The 18,317-nt window shown below is 35.8% G+C and overlaps 1 protein-coding gene and 1 long non-coding RNA gene across 2 annotated transcripts; one reads left to right on the plus strand and one right to left on the minus strand.

Moving 5' to 3' along the window:
• The first annotated feature begins 1,264 nt into the window (after window positions 1–1,264).
• Window positions 1,265–3,500, plus strand: LOC132845597 (uncharacterized). Its single transcript, XR_009648439.1, has 3 exons — window positions 1,265–1,347; window positions 1,421–1,583; window positions 3,397–3,500. It is a non-coding gene; the product is annotated as an uncharacterized LOC132845597 (long non-coding RNA).
• Window positions 3,363–16,039, minus strand: LOC132845594 (myosin-7-like). The gene is made up of 39 exons (XM_060869680.1): window positions 16,019–16,039; window positions 15,750–15,803; window positions 15,400–15,608; window positions 15,165–15,308; window positions 14,925–15,081; window positions 14,778–14,805; window positions 14,548–14,650; window positions 13,893–13,985; window positions 13,752–13,815; window positions 13,533–13,631; window positions 13,334–13,437; window positions 13,085–13,223; window positions 12,764–12,882; window positions 12,508–12,657; window positions 12,223–12,393; window positions 11,823–12,132; window positions 11,652–11,737; window positions 11,257–11,462; window positions 9,599–9,722; window positions 9,352–9,488; window positions 9,016–9,271; window positions 8,674–8,916; window positions 8,415–8,591; window positions 8,189–8,334; window positions 8,008–8,098; window positions 7,542–7,931; window positions 7,291–7,417; window positions 7,097–7,215; window positions 6,820–7,016; window positions 6,522–6,705; window positions 5,897–6,062; window positions 5,689–5,813; window positions 5,262–5,570; window positions 4,949–5,152; window positions 4,565–4,861; window positions 4,367–4,471; window positions 4,180–4,275; window positions 3,795–3,929; window positions 3,363–3,470 (listed from the first exon to the last, which is right to left on the minus strand). Exons 3-39 carry the CDS (start codon window positions 15,598–15,600, stop codon window positions 3,450–3,452), a joined length of 5,823 nt encoding a protein of 1,940 aa, XP_060725663.1. The 5' UTR covers window positions 15,601–15,608; window positions 15,750–15,803; window positions 16,019–16,039; the 3' UTR covers window positions 3,363–3,449.
• Between the last annotated feature and the right edge of the window lie 2,278 nt (window positions 16,040–18,317).

Raw genomic sequence — 18,317 nt, forward strand, 5'->3', positions numbered from 1 at the left:
ATTTAGAGTTACACTGATTATTCAAATAAAGTTTTTGTAAATATACTACAATAGTATTAAGTGTTAGTAGAGTTGCTGTTGAGTTGGAGTAATTATTTGCAAAAATAAATAATAATAATATAAAATTTTATTTATTTCAACTTCAATTGTCATCTGTATTTAGTGTTAAAGTTACCATCGAATTTCATCTTTGAACATGCCGCATGTCTTTCAGTATCTGAGTTAAAACTACACCCTTGAATATGTCACATACGTTAACACTACAAGGTGATAAATAGGTTCAAGATTAACAGCAAGGCTTGTTATGTATTGACAGTTGAGGGGTAAAGGGTGAGTAAGTGAAGAAGCTCAGTACAAGGTGCAAGTCAACAGCAATAAGTGTGAATTATGTTTCCACATTCCCTTTCCACTTATTAGATAAAGTTGACAGTGACACAAAAAGATTTGACTGTGTAATAGTTTTTAAAATAAAGTGCATTCAGCAGACTCACTTTGCTGAAGGACTTTTAAAAGTTTACGTCTGTGTAAACTTCTTGATGTGTAAGACTTCTTGATTTTACAAGGTAAAAATTTCTAAAAAAGAAACAAAAAAACAGTGTTTATACAATCTAATAATCAATTTTTTTATTATCAAAACTAAATTTTCATTACATTATATATATATATTTAATATATTATTTATTAAGCTAAAATATTGTAAGGACTATATAGAGATCTCTTACATGATCAAAGGACAGGCCATTGTCACAGTATTGTATAGACATGGATTTTTTTTTTCCACATTGTCCTTGAGTACAAAGATAACGTGTGAAATTCCTACTGAGTGCCTTTTGCTGATTGAGAAGGACAGCTCATGCTCTATATGCCTGGAGCAGATGCTCCACTTGTAAAGGTCTCCAAGCACATAAATAAAAGTATCTACTTATAGATTTTGCCAGCCTGGTGCAACCTTGTCCTTTATAAACTATAGACCATTTACGTTACATGGCCAATTACATGGAAAATAATTCAGGCCCTAACAAACATTCAGAAGCTAATTCACATTATATGGAGTCCAAAGATATGGCTATTGGCCATTATTTCAAATTACTTGCTCTAAATTATTTTGTTTTTCCCAAACAAAAGAGGAAACAAGGAAAATAAAGTCACACCATCCTCAAATTCTCAGCTGCTCATTGCAGACTCCTCCTCTAATAAACACTATCCTATTGGCTTCCTTATCACCTTGAGCAACACCAAGGCAACTCAGATGTACTGTAGCATACAGCAACTGCTGGTTTCTTCTGATATCAATGAATGTAATCTGTAGACTATAAGGCTAGAAAAGAAGGACATTTGCGGTTTAAGGTGAGACAACATTTAGAAACCCTCATAAAAGTGCACGTTGTTTTCCCAGAAGTAAAACATTATTCTTTTTCAGTGTATATTGATCGGGATCTGTCAGGATGCTGCAACTAATCAACAGAGAAAAACTAATGAGGAAAATGTCTCCATCTCCATGACCAATTGTAAAATGTCCCAATACCTTTTATGGCACATACCCATCAACAGAGCATACACACAGAGGCTGGATATTTGGGGAGGTAGGTCCTTCTTCTTTCTGTTCATCACACAAGTACATTTGTAACAAGGTATGTGTGGGACAAAATGTTTACTTTTTAACATAATGTGTTTGATCATTTCTGCCTGTTCATCATTTCTCTAGAATGCTATGCTTGATTCTTATTATTTACTCTGTAGCTTTAAAAATGCATTTTTTACTTTTTATCCTTCACTAATAAGTGCAAAAAGTCAAGAAAACAATTAAAAAATGCAATTAAATCAGGAAGCCAGTTATATAATTTGATATATGATGTTATATATATATTTGATATGTTATTTAAAATTTTCTAATTTGTAACGCAGCCTTTCCAATTCTACTTAGGCTTAGTAATTAGACACAATTATGTAAGCTATGTTAAGTAAAAGTACGTTTATATGGAATTCATAAGGCTTGTTGAGGATTTTTGATTAACCTCAACAATCTCTTTAGATCACTGTCTGTTAAAGCAATATTTTTATACAAATAAATAAATACTATTACTACTACTACTGATACTACCACTGTAAATTTTCTTATGTGCTAGTGTAAATTAAATGCTGTTTCTCACTAATATAATTTTTCCCAGGACCTTAATCTCTACCTCATGTTTTCTTTAAATCATATTTGGTCATTGTAAATTAATAATAAACTTATAACCTTCTAACAGTATAAAAAATATACAGTACTAATAATGGAATATACTGTTAGTTAAACAATTTTTCACTTACTTTCATGCTAACCCCTGAAGATATTTGGTAGCCAATAAAGACAGTTGTGCTCTATTTGCTCATACAGTATCACCACATTTGCCTACAAAGAATAAATTGTTTGTTACCACATAGAGTATTATTTATATTTTACACATATCTTAATTAAAACTAATTTGGAAAAAAGCTGAAATAAAATTGTGTATATATATATATATATATATATATATATATATATATATATATATATATATATATATATATATATATATATATATATAGTATATGAGTGAGCTGATCTTTCAAATTTATTTCTAAACCTCACTGATATATTTCTACAATAGGTGAAATCTTTCTAGTGTTTGATTCCAAAACTTTATTTCTAAAAATTTCATATTCCCACTTATTCTGCAATATGCAAAATCAAAACTTTGCATTAGGAGTCTATACATGTAGCACCATCAAGAACTACAAAAAACCTTTGTCTGCACCTTTATAGAAAAATAAGCAGCAGTTGATGGCAGTATCAGTGCCAGTTGAAGTCCATTTCTCTGCTTCTTCATTTAAGTAAGAATCTGACTAAACAGATTTCTACTTAGTAATTTCTTAATATTATGTTAAACTGGATAATCTCCAATTATGTAAACATGAATTAAAAACATATATGGGACCAAAAAGAGTAAATATAAATATAAATATTATCAATAATTTTCATTTTGAATTATTCTATTCCTGTAAAACTGTTTTGGGACAATATACCTTGTTAAAAGTGATAAACAAATTGAATTGAATTGTTCTGTATTTATAGTGTTGTGTTTATTACTTTTTTTTTAATAGAAAGAAATATTTGATAACACAATATTATAAATTATATTTAATGTGGTACTTCAGTATTTTAGTGCATTGGTCAGTGTTCTGCATTTGGAATTTAAATTAAATGCCATATTTAAATTTGTACCAGGTTTTATCATGCACTGGTCTACATACAATTCTTTACTCTCATTTTATTTGTGTTAGTTATTATTGTAACATTTTTACAGAAATTATTACAGGGAAAGAAATGCAGCCAAATGTTTCATTGCTGATTTTTATTCTATTCAACTATAGGATTCAGTGTCTACACATTGTACAAGCGTTCAAGAGAGGGTCAAGTGATTTCTTCACTCTTCATCATGGCCTTTCTGGAAGAGGAAATAAAGACAAGAGCAGAGTTACAAAGTGAGTTTCCTCCTATTTTTTAACATTTAGTTTATAAGCAATTCCAGTGATGTTTAAAGTTTTTGTTTTGTAGTAACTCATTGATTTAGTAAATGATTTAGTCTAGTTAATTATTAGAAAGTCTATTTTATGGTATTTTATAATTTATAATGTTTTATCTACAAGGACATACAACAAAACGAAATTTGTTGCAACATTATTGAATGTGTACAATATGTATAAATCAAGCACAACATCATTGTATTGGAATTCTCACTCTTTACCATTTGGATTATTAAGGAGCTTACTTTGGAGCTTATGTCACGGCTCTTGGCTCTTAGCTTGTTGACCTGAGACTCTGCAATATCAGCTCTTTCCTCTGCCTCATCCAGCTCATGCTGAAGCTTGCGGAACTTGCCAAGGTGGACATTGGCCTGCTCCTCCTGAAAAGAATATGCACAAAATTGAAAGGCAATTGAAAGTACAAATGCATATTAATGCATTATATATATATATATATATATATATATATATATATATATATATATATATATTTATATATATATATATATATATATATATATATATATATATATATATATATATATATATATATATATACACACACATACACATACACATACATACATACATACATATATATAGATGTTTTTTTTGGGGGGGTGCACTTACAGCTTCCTCAGAAGTTCTCTTGTAGGACTTGACTTTCAGCTGCAGTTTGTCTACCAGGTCTTGTAAACGAGCCATATTCTTGCGGTCTTCTTCAGTCTGCATATACGATTTTATATTTAGTACTTTTTACAAAATTCCTTTTATATACTTTGAACATGATAAATTATACAATGTAAAGATAAATAACCTGATAGGTAAGCTCCTTGAGCCGTCTTTCGTATTTACGGATTCCTTTTATAGATTCACTGGCTTTTCTCTGTTCTAACTCCACCTCGTTCTCCAGCTCCCTTACCTAGTAAAAAAATTGCTAAATGTTTTTCTAGAGATTCAAGTATGGTATTTCCATGAATAACAATTCTTAATCAAAAAAACTTAATGAACTCACCCTAGCCTCTAGCTTCTGGACCTGCTTCTTGCCACCTTTCATGGCGATTTGCTCAGCTTCATCCAGACGGTGCTGGAGGTCTTTAATGGTCTGCTCCATGTTCTTCTTCATGCGCTCCAGGTGAGCACTGGTGTCCTGCTCCTTCTTCAGCTCTTCTGCCATCATGGCAGCATCAGTGATGGCTTTTTTGGCTTTTTCCTCAGCATTCCTGCACTCTTGGACAGCCTCCTCTACCTCAGTCTGCAGCTGAGAAGTGTCTCCCTCTAGTTTCTTCTTCTGGTTCAGCAAGCTAGTGTTCTACAATTGTATACAAATTTAAAACTTTCATTCTATTACGTTATTTTGTTTGCTTTTGGAGGGGGAAAAAATGGTTCAGTGTAATACCTGAGAATGCAGTAGCTGAACCCTCTCACTGACATCCAGCAGTTCTTGTTCTGCCAGTTTGCGGCCTCTCTCGGTCTGCTCTACAAGGGATCTCAGTTCATCCAGTTCGGCCTGCAGCAGATTGTTGCGTCTGTCCACAATAGCAATGTTCTCTTTGAGATCATCATTAGCACGGAGGGCATCATCCAGCTGCAATTGCATATCCTACAAGGCAAAAAATAAAATCATGAGATAATTATAGAATTCATAGCTAATTAGAAACAAATATTAAATCGTTAGTTCCTTCTGTTAATTACATTGGTTCAAAATGTACCTTCATATGTCCATGGAGACTCTTGAGTTGTTTCTGGGATTCTGAAGCCTGCCTATTAGCCTGGTTCAGCTGGATCTCCATCTCATTTAAGTCTCCTTCCATCTTTTTCTTAATTCTGAGGGCTTCATTTCTGCTGCGAGTCTCAGACTCTAGAGAGCTTTGCAGGGTGTCCACCACTCTTTGGTGGTTCCTCTTGGCCTGCTCCATTTCCTCATCCTTTTCAGTCAGTTTACGCTCAATTTCAGCCTTTACCTGGTTGAACTCTAGTTGAGCCCTCAAGATCTTTCCTTCTTCGTGCTCAAGGGATGCCTGATAGATCATAGATCAAAGATAAAAACTATTTTTCATTTGCTCGTGATCATGATCTTATGTATTTGATGTATCTATGACTGATATACAAATAATGTAATCAATGAAAATAATGTACCTCAGCTTCCTCAAGAGCAGTCTGAATTTCTGCCTTTTCTTGCTCCAGCTGTTTACGGATTTTCTCCAGTTCATGGATGCTCTTGCCACTTTCACCAATTTGCTCAGTGAGGTCAGAAATTTCCTCTGTTCATGAAGAATGAATATGTTTGTTAATTTATGTTAAATACAACTTAAATGTTTTAGACCTCTTAAACAAATGGGGTTACCTTGTAGGTTTTTGTTCTCCCTCTTCATGGTCTCCAGATGATCAAGGGACTCCTCATACGAGTTTTTCAGTTTGAAGAGTTCAGTGCTTAGAGATCTGGCCTCTTTTTGGGAGCTCTCCAGCTCAGACTGTGACTCTTCATATTTCTGCTTCCACTCTGCTAGGATCTGTTTTATACCAAAATGTTAAATTACGCATGGACTGCTAATCTCAGAGGTACCAGAGTTGGATATATGATTCATTTAGCTTCATTTTTGTCAAGATTTACCTTATGACATGCATGTTAATGTTTTCTTGGAAATAACAGAGGCTTGTATTTTGAAACATCCTGCATGAATAAATGTGTCTACTGTATAGCTAGAGACATGCAGTACTTTAAATAGAAATTGTCAAACCACAACAGTTCTCTCTCTAGATGTCAGTATTGGTGTATTATCAGATTATTTAACTAAAATACAGTTTTTATGTTTATTTTGTGTCATGATTGACTGAAGATTATGAACTTAAAGAAACAAATGCCATGGGTTATTTACAAGTACCATAAAAAATAGTGTATTATAAATGAACCTATGTACCTATTTATGTAAATGCAACCTATTTACAAATGGAGGTTATCATATTGTTACCTTGTCAAAGTTCCTTTGCTTCTTGTCCAGAGCGGCAGCAGCAGCATTGGACCTTTCTACATCGACCATGAGATCTTCAATCTCATTCTGCAGTCTGTGTTTTGTCTTTTCCAGAGAGGAACATTTGGCATTTACAGCTTCCACAGCTTCTTCTGCATCCTGTAGACGCTGTGCAAGTTTCTTCCTAAAAAAGAGAAATGTATGTTTCTGGCATTTCAGTGTGGGCTTTCTGTTGACAATAAATGTCATCTTTGTCTTATTGATACATTGTTAAAGTGGAAAGTCAGTAGGTTCTTACTTTGCATCCTCCAGCTCTTCTGTTCTCTGGATGGCATCAGTTTCATACTTGGTTCTCCACTGAGCTACCTCAGAGTTTGCTTTGGAGAGACTGCGCTGTAGCTCAGCCTTAGCCTCCTGCTCCTCTTCATACTGCTCTCTGAGCAGATCAGAATCATGACGAGCCGACTGCACTGCATGAGCCAGGGCGTTCTTGGCCTAGAAAAGTGTTTTGAATATTTGTTTTTATTTAATATTATACTCTGTAAAAGGTTTTGAAGCACCAGTTGTATAAATACCTTCACTTCCTCTTCAAGTTGTCTCTTAAGATCCTCAATCTGTTGGGTATAGGACTGCTTGCTTCTGGTCAGCTGAGAAACCAAGGAATCCTTCTCTTCCAGTTGTCTTGTGAGTTCACCTTGATTACATTGGATACATTGGTATCAGTTACGTGTTTATAAGAAACATTCTCATCCCTTAGCTTATTTCTTACCATTCTCAGTTTGTAATTTAGCTTTTTGCATGCTGAAGTCATTGATGCTGCGTTGGCCTTCCTCAAATTTACTCCTATACTCGGTCATCTGGTCCTCAAGGGTTCGGCACAATTTTTCAAGGTTTGTCTAAATAAAAAGAAAGTCAGTTTTACAGAAAGAAAAAGGAAACAAAACTTTAAATTCAACACATTTTGATGCGCTCCTATTAAAGAATAAAAAAAATACACAGTAGATTCTTATTGGTTGTTACCTTGGATTTAACAATCTGCTCCATGTTGGAGACCACATCATCCAGCTCCAGTCTCAGTTCACTCTTCTCCTTCTCAAGCTTCTGCTTCACTCTCTGAAGGTTATCAATCTGCTCTCCCAGGTCTGCAACACTGTCAGCGTGTTTCTTTCTTAAAGTTGCAGCTGTGGCTTCATGATGAAGGGTGGCCTCTTCAAGGTCTCTGCGCAGTTTCTGGAACTCAGCCTCTCTCTTCTTGCTCATTTCAATCTGGGCAGCAGTGGCACCACCAGCCTCCTCCAGCCTCTCGCTGATCTCCTCCAGTTCTCGAGCCAGATCTGCCCTTTGCTTCTCAACCTTGGCACGAGCAGCTCTCTCAGCCTCCAACTCTTCTTCAAGCTCTTCAATACGGGCCTATAGTATAAGATTTTATGGTAAGCACACCAGGTAGAAAAAAAAAGTCCATTATCTCATTAAGGTATCAGTTTACCTGCAACTCCTTAAGTTTCTTTTGAAGTTGGGATGCCATTGCTTGCTCATCCTCGATTTTGCTGTTGAGCTGGCTGATCTCAAAATCTTTTCTGTTGGTTTTGTTAAACATACATGCATAGATGTTTAGTAGTAGTTGGTGGTGTTGTATTATTATTCCATTGTTATTGTTAACAACTTACTTTTTCAGCCTCTCTTCCAGCTGTTGCTTATCATTTTCCAGGTCCATAATATTCTCCTGAGTCAATTTTAAATCGCCTTCAAGTTTTCTCTTAGCTCTCTCAAGGTCCATGCGTAGCTTCTTTTCCTGCTCCAGTGAGCCCTCAAGCTGAAACAAATAATATTCAGTTTTGTTATTAAATCTCATTTAGTGTAAGTGATACCAATAACTGTGTAATAAGTCCTGACATCATCAACTTGCTGCTCCAGTTTAGCTTTAGCTTTGGTCAGAGTGTTGACTTTGTCCTCCTCACTCTGCAGATCATCCAGTGTTTGCTGATGAGCTTCCTGGAGAGCTTTTTTCTCCTTGGTCAGCTTGGCGATGATTTCATCCAGAGCCGCCATTTCCTCAGTCAGGTTTTTAACCTATTAAAGAAAACTCTTTGTTGGATGTCTTCTAAAGACATTAGTCTAAATTGTCATAAATGTAATTATAGTAAGGTTAAACCTTATTCTCAGTGGCATGCTTCTCCTTCTCCACTTTGGCCAGAGTAAGTTCTAGATCATCAATATCTTTCTTGAGCTCAGAGCATTCATCCTCCAGCTTTCTCTTCTTAGCTGTCAGCTCAGCATTCATTTCCTCTTCATCTTCCAGCCTCTCAGTCAACTCCTTGCATTTTGCTTCAAGTTGGATCTTGTTCTTAATCAGACCTTCACATCGCTCTTCAGCATCACAAAGATTGTCTTGCTCCTGTTTTGAAAAAATAAAGACACCAATTAACGTAAAAAGCTCTTTTACGAATTCTGGCCTCTTCAAGAAGACAACTGCATTTTTAAACCATAAACTCACAGCCTGGACTTGGAGTTGCAGGTCATTTTTCTCTTGGAGAAGTGAGACCATTTTCTCCTCAAGCTCTTTTCTGCGGGCTTCAGATTTAGCATAAGCCTCTTTTAGCTTTAGAAATTCTTCCTTCATGTTAGCCATCTCTTTTTCTGCTTCAGCAGATCTCAACAGCGGTTTAATCTTGAAATAAAGTTTCATCCAGGGCCAATTCTTGACACCCATGAAAGCACGGACATTCCACTGGATTACAAGCAAGGCATCCCTGCAATTCACTAAATGTTAACATATTTTTGAATCTATGAAAAATACATTGAGAACTATTAACACAGTATAGAGTCTTACCTGCGTTCAACCATCTTCTGGAACTCAACTCTTGAGAGAAGACCCCGAGCACAAGCCTGAAAACGAGTGATGATTAGGGCAAGACGATCATCTCTCATCTCTTCAAGGAGACCCAGTAGACCAGCTTTGAAGAACACCTTGAATAACAGCATAGAATATCTTAATATGCATACCCAGTTTTATTTACCTTAAAATTACTTTAACTTTCTAGTAGCATTGTATAACTAATATGGTTGTTGAATTGAACCTTAGTGTGTCCAAACTTGTACTGATTATGGTCAATGTCCAGTGAACCCAACAATTTTTCAGCTCCCTTCCTACTGTCAATAAATTGCCCCTCAGGAATTGCAGCAGGATTCAAAATACGATATCTGCAAATAAATTGTTATTTATATATGTATATATATATATATATATATATATATATATATATATATATATATATATATATATATATATATATATATACATATATATCAATAATTCAAAAGATTTATTAAAGAATACCTTATAAACTATTTAAAGCAAAATTAGTAATAATATTATTGGGAAAATGAATTGATTTTACTTGATATTTCCACATGTATTCATGTCCCAAGCTATAAATAAACTGGTTTTAACATCTACATTTAAATTTATGGCATTGGGCTGACACAGAGAGATGTAAAAAAGTGCTTCGAAGTGTATATAAATGAAAACATTGATACTGGTTTAATAGGTCACAGTCTATTATATGCCTTAAACATAGTTGGGAGGTAATATAGCACACAGGCAATTTTGTTTTCTACAAATGTGCAGCTTTATTCTCTTAGAAAGTATTTATATGCTGAGTTGTTTAGTCCTCTCCATATGTATTGGAAGGCTGAACCAATTCTATTGTTTTGACTATACATTGATGCCATTTGGGTCTGAGATCAAAAGATGTATTTGAAAGATCTGCAGATCAGCTTTTCAGCTTCATTTCCTGATACTTACATCTAGATCTGTTAAAAACCTACAGACCATTGTAGGTGAGCAAAAGTATAGAAACAGATTGTCGTAAAGTAAATAACACTTAATAATTAGTTGCATATCCCTTTCTTGTGATAACTGCAACATGACTTGTATAGCAACCTCTTTCAGATGTTTGTTTTGATTGGTTTCTCCGTTCAGTCTCCTCTTTAGGAGGTAAAATGCATGCTAACTGGGTTAAAATCTGGTTATATTAAACATTAATAATAATACATTTCTTTGTAGTGTTGGGCATATATTTTGGTTATTTTTTACTGCATGAAGAAGTTTTTCCCAAAGAGATTGGATGAATTTCTCTTTAAAATGGTAGTCAGATTGTTACTGTAGACTTCCCAACTATTATGTCTGCCAATGTCGGGTTGTTGGTACAACAGTGATTTCTTTCTTTTTCCACATTCCACATTGTTGTACTGGCTATGTCTAATGCTTCTGCAATACATCTGATTTTCTCTCTTTTATCACCTTCAAAATGGCTTGCTTTTCCTTCATAGCCATTGCTTCTTCATTTTGGTTTATCCATTTTTCCAACACATACTGTACAGTCATCACAGATGAAACAGTGCTCAAGCAAAAAGTAGAATCTATTCAAAGTTATTAATTGTTTTAACAATCAAAGAGAGCACACCTGATCAACACGAAACACATGTTCCAATGTTATCAAAATGGGTAAGCTCAAACAAAAGGTACCATCTCATAATTTTTTATAATTCTGATCTATTTTTTCTTAACATGCATCTTTTGATCTCAAATCCAAATTTCATCAGTGACAAAACAGTTGGGCTTTCAGAGAAGATTGTGTATGAGAAAAATGTATATCCTCTGTGCAACCGTTCAGAATTTCAACAAGTAAGGAATACAACTTTATAGCAATTTCTTTATGCTATATCATGTTACCTCTGTTTAAAGTCCCCATAGAGGATCCTGTTGGGGAAGCCCTTCCTGCAGATTCTGATGCCCTCCAGCACACCGTTACAGCGCAGCTGGTGCATCACAAGAGGATTCTCCATGGCCCCAGGAGTCTTTGTCTCATTGGGGATGATGCAGCGCACAAAATGAGGGTGAGTTGATCTCAGGTTTGTCATCAGTTTGTTTAAATTCTCCTAAAGATGGAATTAGTACAGCCAACATGGTCTAACACCTGTTGTATAAGTTGTAAGAATTCACACAACTCAAACTACTAAAGTATATAAAAACCTTGACCAACTTAACTATATGTTTATATGTTCATAAATCATTCATGTGTTTAGATTTCTACAGTATAGTTTAGAGATTTATATAACATATCTCACCCTATGGAGGGCAGACACAGTCTGGAAAGTAGAACCCTTTTTCTTCTTTTCCTTTGTTTTTCCTCCACCTGCACTAGCTTCTGTCACTGTTATTCAAATAAAATGCACAATGATTGGAACAAAACACATAAGACACGGTTAGACGTGCTTTAGCTATCTGAGTCATCATACCTGAATCAGCACCAGCATAATTTGCAAAAAGGTGAGAAAGCAATTTCATGGTGGACTTCTGGTATAGCCCCACAACAGTTTCATTGAGTGGATCCTTGTTCTTCACCAGCCAGTTGTTAATGTTGTAGTCCACAGTACCAGCATAGTGAACCAGGGCAAAGTGAGCCTCTGGTTTACCTTTCACAATCCTGGGCTTCTGGAAGTTAGCAGATTTGCCCAAGTGATTGTCATAAAGCTTAGCTTTAAATGTGGCATCACTGGCTTTGGGGAACATGCACTCCTCTTCAAGGATGGACATGATACCCATGGGCTACAGAAACAAGAATGAACAAGCATGAATTTATCTCATTTCCAAACAAAGATTTGCAAAATCAAGTTGATAGATTAAATCAAGTCTCACCTTTTCAATGAGATCAATACAAGCTTGTAAGTCCATGCCAAAGTCAATGAATGTCCACTCAATACCCTCTTTCTTGTATTCTTCTTGCTCCAGCACAAACATGTGGTGGTTGAAAAACTGCTGCAACTTCTCATTAGTAAAGTTGATGCACAGCTGCTCAAAGGTGTTGAACTGTTAAGGAACACATTCAGTAATTAATAATGATACAGTTCTCATAAATCCTGATATAAATTTTTCTTAGTAGAAATTTGTATGAGTGCAAGAATTTTGTACAAGAAAACATACATCAAAGATCTCAAAGCCAGCGATATCCAGCACACCAATGAAGTACTGGCGAGGCTGTTTGGTGTCCAGAGATTGGTTAATTCTCACAACCATCCAAAGGAACATCTTCTCATACACTGCCTTTGACAGCGCACCAACAGCATAATACACCTATAGTACAGGATATGTATTAATTCTTTAGAGAAATATTATTTTGATGATTTCTTATGGATTGTATCCTATATATGTATCCTGACTGGTATCATTCATTACTAACCTGCTGGACATTCTGTCCCCTAGTAACCCATTCATTTCCTACTTTGACTCTGGGGTGACACAGAGCCTTGATGAGATCAGCGGAGTTCAGGCCCATTAGGTAAGCGGCTTTGTCAGCATCTAGTTTTATGAGATAAATTTGGACAAATCAGAAATGAAATGATTAAGTGACAGATCATTTTAGATGCCTAATCTACAACACATGGTCTAATCCCAGTAGCAGACAAACTTGTAATATAAAATTAGAAAACACCTTTGCTTATTTATTAAAGTGTCTTTGTCTACGTATATACGGTTGATAAAAAGTCATGCTTTCACTGACCTTCAGTGCCATCAGCCTCAGCCTGTTCCTCTCTCTGCTTCTGCTTAAACTTCATGTTGCCATGGTGCATGATGGCACCAATCAGCTTATAGATGCTGTTCTTTTCCTCTTGGGTAAATCCCAGCACATCAAAAGCTTCCTAGAAACATAAGATTTATAGTGTCTTAAATATGAGGCAAATTACAGCAGCTACCTGTTCTTCAATAATGCATCAACATTGACAGTACTGTCAAAAGTCTTCTCACGTACATCAGTAGCCATCAGCTCATCAGCATCATTAATAGAGGCTACTTGGGTCTCTCCTTGGGAGATGAAGGCATAATCGTATGGGTTAGCAGTAATAAGCAGCATTTCTGTGACCCAGGAAACAGAGGAAGATATTTTTGTAACAATTTTGCATATATATGTACATATAAGTTCATTATTACTATTGATATTTCATGCTGACCTAGCAGCTCAGGTTTCTTCTGAGACAAGATCTGATAGAAGATATGGTAGTCTCTCTCAGCTCTGAGCTGGAAAGTCACACGGGACTTCTCTAGAAGATCTGTATCACCCCGAATAACAAGTGAAACAGTGACCATATAATTATGCCTATATTAAAAAAACAGTTTGACTGTTTATATATATATTTGTTTTTGTTTTTTTTATAGAAAAATTGTCTTACATGTCTCAATATCAGCAGAGGCCAGTTTTCCAGTGGCACCAAAGTGGATCCGGATAAACTTGCCCTATTTAAAAAGGTAAAGTGTTTTATCCATTTTTCTTAGACACAAAAATAGTCTTTATAAGCAATTATTAAACTTACAAATCTGGATGAGTTGTCATTTCTGATGGTCTTGGCATTTCCAAAAGCCTCCAGCGCAGGGTTACATTGGATGATTTGATCTTCCAGTGTACCCTTTTAACGAACATGAAATAGTTTGTTTTAGTTCCTGCATGAAAAATAATACGTTTATTTATTTTAAAATGTCACGTCATATTATTTCCCACGTTCTGGACATTTTTGAATAGTGACAGAGGAACAAGGATTTGATCAAGGTTTTAGGCTGAAGTGTTTATCAGATCCATCCATTCCTTCAAGCATTTGAATACATACTGTAAGCAATACTATAAGTTGAGTGCTATATATCTGTGTAGACATGAAGCCACAGGCAGAGTTCCATAGCTAATCACACCATTTCATATTGTAAGTTGAAGTTAGTAGTCATGATAAATTTATCATTAGCTATGTTACACAGTGAAAGGTCCCAGGTTGGTTACACTAAATATAAGCATTCTTAGAACATTTTTTGATTAATTAAATTAGTGGACCACAACTAACTGTTTTATAATAATTAACGAATGTTGCATTAAGAATCATTCAAAGATTTCTGAAGGTGAGATATAGGAAGGTGATATTGTTCACAAACGTATGTGAAACCTATCCTGTTGATTTAAATATGACAGAATGGCAAGTTCACCCTCTTGTCATTGGGATCCCTCTTAAAACCACCAGCTGCGATGCTGGCGAAGTACTGGATGACTCTCTTGGTGTTCACAGTCTTCCCAGCACCAGATTCTCCACTATGAAAAGATCAGTTTATTATTAAAAATAAATATGTTCATAGACAGATGATTAAATCACATTAATCTTAATTCTTAAATCGTTTTATATTTTATATCACAGTTTCCTAAAATGAGGCAGACTTACGTGATAAGGATAGACTGGTTTTCCCTGTCTGAAAGAGATAAAAGTAAAGCGCATCAAATCCATTGAGCGCATCAAATCCATTTGGTTGTTAACAATACCAAAATGTATTTTTATTTGAAGATTGTACTCGCTTAATTAGTTCATTACCTGCCAACATGTACTGGTAGGCGTTATCAGAAATGGAGAAGATGTGAGGAGGAGCTTCACTCCTCTTCTTGCCTCTGTAGGCAACAACAACTTCCTGGTTGTACACTGGCAGCCACTTGTAGGGGTTGACAGTTACACAGAAGAGTCCTGAGTAGGTCTGTAAGAGAAAGTTAAGGATGGAATTAGCATGATATCTTTATTATTATCGTGTTCTATGAGCCTCATATCCTTTTTACTCACGTAGATCATCCAGGCTGCGTAACGCTCTTTGAGGTTAAACAGCACAGCAGGTTCATGCAGGAAAGTGAACATGGCCATGTCTTCGATTTTATCGAACTTTGGTGGGTTCTGAGGGTGAATATCACACTCCTTCACAGTCACTGTCTGCAGGAAAAAGAATATTTTTCCATTTTATTGTTTTATTTTTTAATTTGTTTGTTTTAGAAGAACACAATGGCAATCAATAAATTCTCACCTTTCCTCTCTCAGTGTCACAAGTAACTCTGTCTCCATCACGACTGATAATTGTTGCTTTAACAAATTCTTCTTCTGGATCAGGAACAAAACATGCCTTTTTCATGTCAAAGGGCCGAGTTTGGGCCTCAAGACGCTCTATATCTGACTTTCTCAGGTACGGGGCTGCAGCCCCAAACTCCGCCATCTGAGCATCTGACATCTTTTAGCCTATTGATCAGAGTTGCATTCTTTAGTTTACATGGATCAGTATCAAAGTCAGTCTAAATGCTTTCGTACCTAAGTAAAGCATTAAACAGTAACTAAATTGATTTAACGTAAACCGTAAGCATACAGATGATTGGTGCTTACCTCAGTTGTCCACCCTTTTAGCAAAAATGGATGTTGTCGTCACTCTGGAAACCACTGAAATTAAATAATAAAAATTCAGTATAACGCATAAAAAGGCATTGTTAGATTTTGAAATTAGGCACTGTTGTTATTACCACCACAGTATAATATGATGAAAATATGTTGCATTGGCTTTCTATAAAACTGAAACAATTAGGATTGTGACAGCTCAGGAGTTAATGAACAATACATATACTGTATTAAAAGCTGCTTCTAAAAGGTACGTTTACCTCTAGATGACTGTAGTTCAGAAATCTTCGATGTCCAGGCCATCGTTTCCCTCTTTTATAAAGCAAGCTCTCTCTAAATATGGTATCTGGCATTGTTAGGTAGGAGTGCTATTTTGTTTGATTAAACTGCAGGTGGGTGGGGTACAGTGACTTTTCCACATTACAGCAGTCATGGTGCATGAAGAGAGGGGAGAAGGTGGTCAAGTTTGTGCCAACAACCAACCCACAATGGAAACCAAAGGATAAAGTATGAATACACAGAGATCAGTGTATATATTATACTTTCTTCTATATTTTGCACATGAGCATTGTTTTGCTGAAGATTACTATCCATCTATCCAACATTTGTATTTGTTTATTTTCAGGCGGTGATACACTGATGCCATGACACTTATGGTGCTACACTATTGACAGGAGCTAACAAATCAGCCATCGGTAAGATCTTGTTTTGTAAACTGAGGTTTTCAAATTCTGAGTACTGTGAATTTTTTTACATTTGAAACTAAAAAATTAATCAACACTGAAGACACAATGTCACACGCTTCATGCCATGCCTTCCTGTGCTTATAGATAAGACCTTTAAAATAATTCAGATTTCTTGCACATATTATTTAAGGGAACAGGAACAAAAATGATATTATTACAGTACAAGCAAAATCCAGCCATTTCTCTCATGCGACAACTCTAATGTATTTAGACAGTGACTCATCCCCAGATCAATTAATATGCCTTAAACAGGAAAAAAGTTACTGTTGCATGTTTCAAATGGCTTTAGATATCTGTCATAGTTAGCAGCAGTTAGCAGGCCTCGAGCCATCAACAGCTGTTGAACTTATTCCTCATCTCATTGGTGCTTTGTTATCTTCATGCCTTTGTCCTTGAATAGACATTTAACCCCATAACATTCCTGTCGGATGACAGTGTTTGATTGAGTAGCACAGGTTTTACACCCATATTAGTGAAGCTGAGTTCAAAGCCATTTATAGCTAATGGAAAAGAATTCAAATGCTGTCAAATTCCCAGTTCTTTATCATTTATATGGTCACATAATTCCAGCAACATTACATTTTCTAGAATGCATGCTTACTGGCATTATTATTAAATGATTGTGTTATTGTGATATTGTGTGTGTGTGTGCGTGCGTGCGTGTGTGTGTGTGTGTGTGTGTGTGTGTGTGTTTTGGGGGGTTGTATCCCATGACTTATATAAATAAAAAACAAAATGTGATGTCTTATAGTACTAACTTCCTTTCTCGAAGTTGCTGGAGTGATGATGTGGATTTGGATGCCCTTCTTGTATTACCAGGTATTTGGTCATGTCACTGTTTGAAATTGTTTTCAAAGTCAATTGTCTGTTTCTTTTTCATGAAAGGTGACACTTGCAAATGTCAAATGTCTGACCTTTGGTGGCACAAATATATTACATTTAAATGAATAATAGTAGCCACCAAACACAGTTCCGTAGAATGAGGATGTGTTTATTTTTGGAATTAAACATCTAATAGGCTGAAGTGTGAAGTAAACATACATGCCTTACCAAGTGAGAGCAATAGAAACCCTACATGCTTTACCAAGTGATAACAACAACAAGGCAGAGGTCAGTCCACTTAATAGTGCAAGTGTAAGTGATGAGTATTAAATCTACTCTCCTTAATACCCTCCTTAGTTTACAGGGAAGTATTCTAGACTTCCTTTGCCTGTCAAAGAAATATGATGTAACTTTAATGAATCATTCCAATTGAACTGGGTAATACCTACTGTAACCAGAACAAGCACTTAATCAATTCCACTGTTGACCTACTGGATTAACAAGAATGAAGGAGTGCACAAGGGATGCAAGGGGTGTTTTGCTTGTAACAAAAGGCAAGAATTTGATTCTTCTTTGGCAGAAGTAGCGAAAACCTGACATAATCCACACTTCCCATAAATTTAAAGGTGAAAATGACATGCAAGTCTGACTGTACTGTTAGGGGGTTTTTACACCTGGTCACTTCATGCATTTTCTGTGATCCGATAGCTATCCGATTGTAAAAAGACCAGGTGTAAATGCCCTCCGAAACGGTTTCGAGACGGATATAAATCCAATCGCTCAAACCACTTCAGGAGGTGGTCTGGGATGCATTTCAGATTAAACTGGACAGGTGTAAATGAATGTGGTTGTTCAAGCCACATACATCAGCGCTATACTCCTCCCAAACGGAAGTATGTCACTCGCAGGTGATCTTTCACCCAGGTGTCTTGTTGGGTCTTACGCGCTGCTGCCGCCAGCGAAAATGCAGCAAACAGTAAATGCTGTTTTT

The sequence above is a fragment of the Tachysurus vachellii genome, chromosome 5 (assembly GCF_030014155.1).
Source record: "Tachysurus vachellii isolate PV-2020 chromosome 5, HZAU_Pvac_v1, whole genome shotgun sequence".
Classification (NCBI taxonomy): domain Eukaryota; kingdom Metazoa; phylum Chordata; class Actinopteri; order Siluriformes; family Bagridae; genus Tachysurus; species Tachysurus vachellii.

Excerpts from the sequence above, each read along its gene's own strand:
- LOC132845594 (XM_060869680.1), bottom strand. The coding sequence starts at position 15,600 with ATGTCAGATGCTCAGATGGCGGAGTTTGGGGCTGCAGCCCCGTACCTG. Across the intron at positions 13,816-13,892 it reads ATGACAACTCATCCAGATTT|GGCAAGTTTATCCGGATCCA; the intron begins GTAAGTTTAATA and ends CTTTTTAAATAG. Across the intron at positions 11,463-11,651 it reads CTGTGTCTGCCCTCCATAGG|GAGAATTTAAACAAACTGAT; the intron begins GTGAGATATGTT and ends TTCCATCTTTAG.